At 30.2% G+C, this 10,782-nt stretch overlaps 1 protein-coding gene across 3 annotated transcripts in view; it reads right to left on the reverse strand.

Moving 5' to 3' along the window:
* The window catches only part of LOC107024050 (transmembrane E3 ubiquitin-protein ligase FLY2), a 12,478-nt gene extending 9,029 nt beyond the window's left edge, over positions 1-3,449 (reverse strand). For 2 of the 3 annotated variants that reach the window (XM_027918333.1, XM_027918332.1), the window contains exon 1: positions 2,978-3,449. In XM_027918333.1, coding sequence (XP_027774134.1) covers positions 2,978-3,127 — 150 coding nt within the window. In that variant the 5' untranslated portion in view covers positions 3,128-3,449. The remainder of the gene's footprint in view (positions 1-2,977) is intronic. The other variant, XM_015224930.2, reaches the window with a different exon arrangement.
* Between the last annotated feature and the right edge of the window lie 7,333 nt (positions 3,450-10,782).

The following is a 10,782-nucleotide window of genomic DNA, read 5'->3' on the forward strand; positions in this document are numbered from 1 at the left end:
GGATGGCATACTAAGATGGTTTGGACTTTAGTGGGTGAAGTCACCACAAAATAAGAAATGTTTAGTTGGACCCATAGAAGAAGAAAGAGAAGACACGGGATGTTGCTCCACTAGCACTAATATTGACCCAAAAAAGATCGATTCTTGCAGCTTCAAAACTCGATGTGGACGATTGGTCCTCCCTCTACCCTTCTCCATCTAAAAAATAGATTTCTTTCAGTTCAGGTTTCAAACTCATGCATGCACCTGTACACATCCCGTGTTGTACTATCTTTATCGTTGAACAGAAATCCTGGGAGCAGTAAGGCCTAAGACAGTTAAGTAATAATGTCATGACCCTCATGCTAAGTTGCCCGGACTCTTCACTTTCGATGTTGCACCCGTGTCAGATTCTCCAAAAGTACACTAATTTTGAAGAGTCCGACACTCACCCGTTGACATTTTGGAAGAGTTCGAGCAACATAGCCCTCATGTTAACCATGCACGAGTAGAATACCCTCCAGGCTTCAATATGCTTAATCTGCAAATGAGCTCCAAAAATATTACATTGAAATAGGATTTTTCACATTGACCCTATATCTCACAAAGGAAGCTAAATATAGCCAGATTGAAATGTCAATGGTATTTCTGCGCACACTCTTACATCCAATCTTACGTAAAGGAGTTCAACTAACTTCACAGCTTCTTGAAAAAATAAATCATGTCATTCCATCCTTCAGTGAGATGGGTCAAAACTTTTTCTTTTCTTCTATCTAGAAGGGACAGGGTTGGGGGAGAAGAAGAGGGAATTGACGCTGTATAATCTCCATAACAAATCATTCCTTATGGATCTTCACCAATTATTATACAAGCTCCTGTAGAGGCAAGTTATTTCCTTGCAAAATATATACTAAGAGCAAATGTTTCAACATTTAGCTAGCATATTGTTGTCTCCTCAAATTTTATTATATCTTATCATTGATATCATGTCAATTTCTTGGTTCTGACAAAGGTTGGACAAACTTGGCTTTCTTTGAGGACATACAATTTCAAAGCAAACATCTCCCAGAATAGGATTTATGAAAGCTTAGAAGGTGAAAACTATATTGTAAACATTTTCTTAAAGCGAATCACAACAGTGCTAGAAAAATCTCCAACAAGTGATTCTTGCTATAAAGAGACCTTTTATTATTATGATGGAGGTGTGGGCCACTTTGCTCATACATTAACTATTTCACTGGGTTCTTCCTACCTCCCAAAGACACAAATACTGAATAACCTTTCAATCAAGGCTTCAAAGAGAGCTTTTGGCACTAATTCATGGTATTTTGGGGTGGAAAAGCACTACGGCTTCAAAATAAATCCCTAACTTGTGAATTTCTTAAGACTAATACCTAAGGGATAAGGCTTATATTAGCAAGACTCAAATGGTCCAAGTTCTCAAGATTGGCTTCCTCTCACAAGCCAAGTTTTGGAACACCTTGGGCGCATCCAGACATGTTATATCCTTAGGTCCATACCTCGCTCCTATATGTGATGTGATGTGAACTAAAGAAATGACTAATGTTATATTATTTGAAAAACAACAACCATTACATGCAAGCATTGGTTCTCTTATAAGATAGTTCTCAACTAAACAAATATAACTACACTGCAGATCTTTTGCTATCGTTCACGAGTCATTGAAGCTTAAAGAAGGTCAAACCTCCTATTGCTATGTGGTTTGCCATGTTTGAGTCCCCATTCCTGTTCCTAATAAGAGTCCAACTTTTCATTTGTAGATCAAGGATTTCTCGGAATGGATGCCACCCTATAAGGCAAAACTCTGATACAAACTCAGACTTACCAGGGAAAAAAGAGTAAAAGTAGCACCAAATGATCATTCTACAGAAAGATAACCATGATGATATTATTTATCACTTCAAATACACTGAAATGACCTTCTATTAAGATAACAAGATGCAGCAGCACCGTGTCTTTCCTTGTTTTAATTTTTCTATCATTTTCTTTCTCTATCTTGCTGCAGAAGTGCCATGATGGCTGCTGAACTTGGATCAAAGTCGATCAACTGTAAATATACTTAACTTTAATCAATCACCTCAATAAATGGAAACTTTGAAATTCAATCACCTCATATCAGTTTCATCCCAGGTATATGGTGACCATTCTGATATAAAGCACTAACAAATAAGCACTACATGTAGGTAAAACCTCACCAAAGTCTCTTATTCTCTCTTTCCTATCAATCACGTCCCGTAACCCTTCTGAGTTTGAGCTAAGCTAGGCTCTAAACATGTGATAAAATCACATTTATCACAAACCCACTTCTATCACCTTTCTTTTTCTCAAATTCAATTGAAATTCCAGATAGCAAAAGTCAAATGCATCAAGCACCACAAGGATGCTCTCATTTCAGGCAACACACAGGAAGCTAAAATCCCCTTTCTTTTTCTTTCTCCATACAGATCTATAAGCACCAATTCCCATAGCTATATACATAGTTGAAGGAGGAAGCTGATCTAAATGTATCAGTCAGGCAAAATCTATAACGTTAATAAAGAAGAACAACAAATCATATAGTAACTGCTCTTTTTATATAAGCACCAATCACTCGTATAACATAAGACTTCATACGATGTTCAGAGGGTTAAAAATTCCAGCTAGCGAACAATAAGCTTTGGACTTCATAACTTAAGCAGTTGACTGAGTAAAGTTCCCATTTTGATTGAAAATAAAAATAGAATCTTCACAATCAGATACTTTTGCTAGCGTTTTTATCAGATTTTGAACATTTATCTTCACATATATGTTTCACTTTCACTCACATAAGTTAAAAAAAATTTCGAAGTAAAATGCAGTCCAAACACAACTTCAAAAACTCAAACTTCAGGTCAAACCGTGACAATTGAGACCAGAATACATCAATACAAAACATACACCAAATTGAAGTGATCCTAAAATCAACAACAAATATAACAAACAATTGCAAGTTACTAACCTCATCGCCCCAGGAACGATACTTTTCTCTAAGAGGTCTGAGTCCCTTTACTTGGCAAAACCCTCCAAAGAAAAACCATAAATAAAACAGAACTCTAAGCCAAACCCCTGAATTCTTTCTTATAAAGACCAAATTTTTAGCCACACCCATTTCAAGATCAACTCCGATTCTTCTCCTTCAAGCAATTTAAGATCAACCCAGATGAAAAAATTAAGTCCATTACAGTTTAAAAGAAGAAATATTTAAGATATACAAACAAATGGGGTTGCTTCAAGTGAAGTCAAAAAAAACAAAAACAAAAAATCTTAGAACTAACAACCCAACAACAAGCACCAAAACACCAGCAAATTTTTGAGAAAATGAGAGCTCAACGGCTAATCTACAACCTAAATAGATGAATTTTTTTAATTTTTTTTTTTGGTTCCAACAAAAAGGGCCTTCACTGGTCAATTTTGGACAAGAAAATAGAATCCCACTAGTACTGTTTTTTTTTTCTTAATTTATTTACTTAACAAAACATAAATTATTGGTACATAATTAAAATTAGAATATTCTGCTTGTCAATTAGGCTCTAAATAAACAACTAATATTCTTATATAATATTGATTAGTGATGAAAAAGTGGGGTGGATGTTTTCCTCTATTTGGTAGGCTGCTTCCAATTCGGTTTTATATATTATCGGCTTTTTATTTTTAAATATGTTAAATTCATAGTAAAATAAATAAGATATTTTTTATTAATTTTTATTTTTTGATTTAATTGATAAGAAAATATTTTTGCACTTTTTTTGGCAATTTTGCACATAAATGTATACAAATATTACAAGTAAAAGCGTGTTCAATTATGTTATTATTATTATTAAAATAATTTTTTTTTCAAAATACAAATACACGCATATTGCGATAAATATTTTCTTTTAAATATATTTCAAAGTGTGATCATATTAAGGAGTGTGACCAAATAATTTAGATTGAGAATTACGAGAATTTGAACTAGATTACTTAATACTTAATAAATAAATTAATAGAAGATAGTAGTATAATATTTTGTAAAATTAATTAAAATATATGAGCTTATTCGAAAATTATGATTAAAAAAGAAACTAAGAAGAAATTTGTAATGATTTTATTTTTATTTTGTAGTGAAATTCATGTCATAGATGCTACTTTTTAAGTTCCAAAGTAATTTTCCTAAAACTTGAGTACAAGTAGACAGTAGGTTACTACATTTTAGTTTGACTTTTGTTAGAAGTATTTGAACACATTTTTCGATATTATTATCGGATATGGTAGGTTAAGCATTTATTTTTCGTATATCATTTTATTGGCGTAAATTATTAGTTTTGTGTATGAATTATTGACACTCTTAAAAATACATTTTTATCTGACTAATTAAATTTAAATACGTCTTCAATTTATCATATGATTGTAGAAGTGGTCTCGGACTCTTGTAGGAACATGAGACTCTTAATGAAAAAATCGAGAAAAGTATTGAAAACACTAAATTTGGTGAGAATTCAAAAATATATTGCACTCATATTACAAGATCGAAAGTATATATAAGTTGAGAGCTAATCAAGTAAAAACAATATTTTAAAACTCACAATAAATTATAAATGAAACTAATGATTCACACAAAATTTAAAAATATTTCCAAATACTTCTTTCTTTTATTTTCAAAGTTAATCAAATACTACATTATTTATCATCCAGAGAAGTGTATGTTTTATGTAGTTTGGTGTAAATATAAATTCAAGTAAATTATTTGCATTGAAAATAAATCATGTTGACTTGGATAAGTTCATTGATGATTGTTGTGATTGAGCTGTCATGAATGGAATCTCATTGAATTTGTCTCTATATCTCCTTTTACTTGTTGACAGCTTTGCTTTAGTAAATACTTTAATGGTTCCAATTTATATAATCAATTTAATTTATATGAATTATAATTTGAAGGTTTTGATCTAAAATAAATTATAAGATATCTATGTATTATAAATTATTTTACTTAAAATAAAATAGATATTTTAATGTCAAATTATTATTAAGTCCCTCGAGACGGTTAAGTACTTTCCATCTTTTGAAATTTTATATGTTCTTTTAATATATTATTAAGTCCCTCAACAGGTATTTGTTTGCAACAACTTTTAAATATATAAAAAAATAAATTCATTATAAATAAAATCTGAAGAAACAAGAATGTTATTAATAAAATAATTTTCTTTAATATGATTCTTCTCTCTTAGCTTCTCTTTTTTCGTGATTCGAGTCTCAAACTAAGATGATCTAGATTTCTTCGTGATTCAAGGGTAGTTAATGGCGTATTTATCGAACTAGTAGGTCACGTCTTAATCACTTTTTGAACTCATGGATTTGCAAAATGCTCGAAATGTCTCTTATCTTACCCTTTATATAGGCATGAACTACGACTTAGGGTTGACTAGCCTCTAAGAACCTAATGGGAATTGAACACGTCTTATAGTGTTCAATTAGAATCGAACACGTCTTGTAAAGGCTTATCATGTTGGGAAAGGCATGCACAAAATAAATGTGCACGACAAAGGCGATAGCGGAAGAAACTCAAGTCAAAACTTTCCATTTCTATTTGAATCAAGAGAAAGACAAAATAATGCAAAAAATAAAACAGTTTGGGCAGCAAACTAATCAACCCAGCAAGAAAATAAATCAACACAAGAGACACTAAATTTAACGTGAAAAACTTCTTCGGTGTGAAGAGTAAAAACTATAAGACTAAAATTTCACTATAATCAACATGAGTTACAAAAGTGTCCTCCAAAATGGTCATCAATAAAGTGCCAAAACAATGAGCAACACAACTCCTAGATAGCACCAAAAACTACAGAAATAAGAGAAACAAAAATATCAAATCACAGCTACTATTCACGAGCTAAAATCTGGAGCTACAGGTCTCCAAATCACCCTCTCTCAGAGTAAGTTGAAAGGAACACGCTATCCAAAAATCAGTTCAATCGGACAAGAAACAAAACGGGAATCGATATTTGAAAATAGTTGCTAGGGCTTGTGCGAAAATCTGCACTTTCTCACTTCTCTCTATATATTAGCTGCTCTCAAACACTTGTGATTCTTGTCTAAATAAGACCTAAAAGAAAGTCTTACATATGCACCATAATATTGGGCTTATGGGCAAAAGTGATTTGTCAAATTTGGACTAATTTTATCCACAAAAGAAAGGATGGAAGACCCAAAACCTTAGACTTTTATTCATCCATATAGGAAGGAAAAAATGCCCAAAACTCAATGTATCAGAGTGTAGACTTGATGAAATTCAAAGATGAAGCTTGAAGTACTCATTCTTTCACCCTTGCGATTTTGTGGCTTCAACTTTACATATTTAATTTGTGAGAGAAGAGATTAAATATATGAAAGATATATCAACCATAAATAAAATATGAAGAAACAAAATTATTTTAATGATAAAACAACATGGTTACTATTCCTATCTAGAAGTTTATCCATGATTTCTTTTCAATCATTCTTATAATCCTTCTCAATTTTCCGTTTTATTCTTCTCAATCTTATGATTTCTTCGTAATTATTTCTCAAATTTGGATGATTTGAATTAGTCGTGATTTAGTACTTTGGATTTTTGGTAATGTAGTACTATTCTTTAGGTATGGGCATTCAGTAATTCGATTTAATTTTGATTTTTCTTTTTTAATTTTTTATTCTTGCAATTTGTGTACCGAACATCGAATCGAAATAATTCAATTTTTATTAATTCAGTTTAATTTTTGTTAGTTCGATTTGATTTTTGTTATTCATTTTTTTGTTAAAATAATCGAATACTTGGAGGGTGGTCGCTGGTTGTTGATCGACTCGCTGTCGCTGGTCGTTGGTCGCTGAAATGAGAAATCACTAGCTGTTGAGACTCTGACTGGTCGGCTGCCGCTGGTCGCGGTGGCCGTTAGCGTTGCTACTCATTGTTGCCTGGTGGCTAATTTTGAAAAGCTGAAAAGTTGAAGAATTGAAAAATGAAAAGTGAAAACCTAACCTAATTCTGCATTTTGCTAATATATTTAATATTAATAATTAATATATATTATAATATAATATATTTCGATTTAATCGAAATGTCGAAATATACAAAAATATATATCAAAAATCAAACTGAAATATCGAAAACATATACCAAAAATTGAATCAAAAATTGAAATACTGTAATCGAAAAATCAGAAAAAATTGATTCGGTTTGATATGTTGATTTTTCGATATTTATGCGCAGCCCCACTATTTTTGATGATTTGATTTTCTCGTGATTCAGTCCTTTGGATTTCTATTCAGCCATATTCTTAATTATTTGGATTTCTCGTGATTCGCTCTATTCTTGATGTTTCTTGACCACTCTTTATGAATCCATGAATTTATGTAATTTTTCATTGATTACTACTTAAGTACCCTTCCATAACCCTAATTGAAACTGAACACGTTTAGATTGAAATTCAACACATATGGTATTGTTTGTTGTTATTTAAGAATTTTATTATTTGATTTGATTGTAATTATAAATTTACTAAAATGTTCTTAATTATATTAAATATCAAAATTTATCAATAATTACTAAAAGAATAACAATATTATCATGCATATTTTCTTATGTCATATGAAATCAGGGGCGGATTTAGGTGTATGGGTGGGGGTGCCACGGCACCCAGTGTTTTGGGGAAAAACGTAGTATACACATGTATATATGTATAATAATTAAATATATATTACTTTCGTCACTTAATACCTATACAACGGAATAGGCCAATTGGCAAAGGAGAGGGTCTACCTCAGCCACCAACATTTAACTTTTTTTTGCCTGCTCCTTTTTTTTCTTTTTCTTTTTCTTTTCTTTTTCTCCATTCATTCTTATTTATTTACTATTCTTTATTAATTCAAATGACCCCTTTTTCATAATTAATTTTTATTTTTTTACTTGCTCTCGGACTAATTACTAATCTATTGATTTGAGTGTAACGTGTTTATTTTGTTTTACCAATTAGTGAGTATTTATTATGAGCGTCAAATAAATATTATTAAGAATATATTTGAATAATAGTTTTTAGAAAAAACATAAGTTTCAAAAATGTTTTTTTTAAAAAAAATTTAAAGGTTCTTTCGATCTTCACCGACGTTTTTGCTAAGTAAGACGAATAGGCTGAAACTACAATTTTTATTATTTTCCAACTATATATCTCCAACAACACATAAAGTCAATGGAAGATGAATATATTATGTTAATATTATTAGATGGTTTATACAAGCTCAAATTTTAACGTGACTTTTTTTTCCTCAAAGTTTCAGCGAATAAGACATTTAATTCCAAAAAAAAATAAAAATTGAATTGTTTAGTTATCTCTGATCACATAATATTTAAAAGAAAATATCACTATAGGCACATTTGATCGATTTGTTTATAAAATAAAATAAAATTAATAACCTGAATTGTAACCCAAAATTAAAGCAACCAGCCCTTTTATCTTACTTGAATGTTGTGGCACCCCCGACCTTCAAATCCTAGATCCACCTCTGTATGAAAATAAAACATGTTTATATTATCAAATATAGTCACCATGTTTATATTATCAAATATAATCACCACGTTGGTATCTAAACTATGTTAATACATGCAATAAAACTTATTGCACTGCTAATATCATGTTATACATAACATAATACCAAACAAAGTTAAACATTATTTATACATATATTAAAAAAGTATATCAGAGAAAAATCAATAATACATCAAATTCATACATCCACCATTTCTTTCTAACACTCCTTTCATTTTATATATATTATATATAAATAAAAATATAGAGTAAAGTGGCTAATATACCTTTCAGTTTCGCCATTTGAAGTTGATATATCCGTCATTGTAAATTTACTCACATATACCCATACTGTTATACAAATGAGGTACATATACCTTTTTTTTCTCTAAGGAAGTGAAAAAATTAATTCAAATTTACCTTTTCAATTATTTTGTTTGAAACAATATAATCCATATGGATGGGCATATTTCATCCTCCTCATACATGTTTTTTTTGATTTTTTTGGTTTCAACGACTTATTTAAATTTATAATTTTGATGGTCAAATTTATTTCTATTTCACTAATTTTTTTGTAAAATATATTACAAATACCCCATTTTTTAATTTTATTTTTACAAATACAAGAGCTGAACTACAATCTAGCCTGGAAAATTTTAGTTTAAATTTTTTGTAGAGAAAATACATATTCCCCCCCCCCCTTAAACTTGACAGCAAAACTTACTTTAATACTTTAATTATACGGGCATTTAAATATCCCTTAACAATTCTGAACTGATTAAATACCTACCTAATAGCTAACGTGACGAAGTGAGTGTATTCACTCTCCTCAAAATGCGTGAAATAATAAAAAGTTTTTAAAAAAATTGAAGGTAAAATCATACACATTGGTCAATATATAATTAACAACTTTTATTTTTTTTTGTTTAGAAGTAAATGTAAATTTTGGGTTCAATTTTTTTAAAAAAAATATTTAATATTTTTATTCTCTATTTATTTTGTTGTCTTCCCAAATGTCTTTTTCCCCATTGAAGCACTTCTTATCCCTTTTTTTTTTTCATACTTTTAAATTTTTGGTTCACTCTTCATCCCTCACCTCACCCCCACGCCCTTTACTAATCACAAAACTCAACACCTAATTCATATTATTGAATTTAGATTTTCTTGAATTTTAAGTAACCCATTTTGAATTCTCTTAGTTGTGATGCAAAAATTGTGAGTCTATCAACTTTCTTACTCAAACTTCATTTTTTATTTGAGTTGTTAAGAAAAAATTCAAAAAATATTATCCTCCAAGAGGCAATTTGTGGGAGAGAAGAGGGTTCAAAGAAGAAAAAGGAAGTATGCTATTTTTTTTTTAAAAAAGGAAAATGCACAAGTACCCCCTCAATCTATGCCCGAAAAATCTCGGAGACACACTTATACTATACTAAGGTCCTATTATCCCCCTGAAGTTATTTTATAACTAATTGTCTACACCTTTTTGGCCTACGTGGCACTAGCTTGAAAAAAAAAGTCAACCAGCGTTGGGCCCACAAGATAGTGCCACGTAGGCCAAAAAGGGGTAGAAAATTATTAATAAAATAAGTTCGGGGGGTAATAGAACCTTAGTAAAGTATAAGTGTGTCCCTGAAATTTCGGGCATAGGTTGAGGGGATACTTATGCATTATCCCTAAAAAAAATTGATGAATGTTGAAGAAGAAAACAACTAGAACGGGTGGAAGAAGCTGGAGGATTTTTTATTTTAAAATGCATTTTTAATTAATTCATTAGTATAATAAATTTTAAGAAAAAAAAGGGTGAATGAGCAAACTAAAAATAAAAATTAACGACGTGGTGCTTACATGGTTATTAAGGGTGTACCAAAATCGAACTGAAAATCGAACCAAATCGCAAATTGAAAAAAAAAATTCAGTGTTTGGTTTGACTAGGTTTGCTATTGGGAAAAAATCGACTATATTTGGGTTGGTTTGATTTTAATTAAAAAAAAACAACCGAAGATCAAACCAATCCGACATCATATACGTAATTTTAAAATTTTATTTTATACATGAAAGTATTTACTTTGATATTATTTTTAAATATTTTTTTATACTATTTCATAGATTTTATTTTTTAATATATTATTTATAGTTTAAAATTTAGAATTCGAAATGGTCCAATAAAAATTGTAGTTTATAGATTTGATAATTATAATAAAACTTAAATCAAAATCAAACTAATACTAAT

The sequence above is a fragment of the Solanum pennellii genome, chromosome 7, assembly GCF_001406875.1.
Source record: "Solanum pennellii chromosome 7, SPENNV200".
NCBI lineage: Eukaryota > Viridiplantae > Streptophyta > Magnoliopsida > Solanales > Solanaceae > Solanum > Solanum pennellii.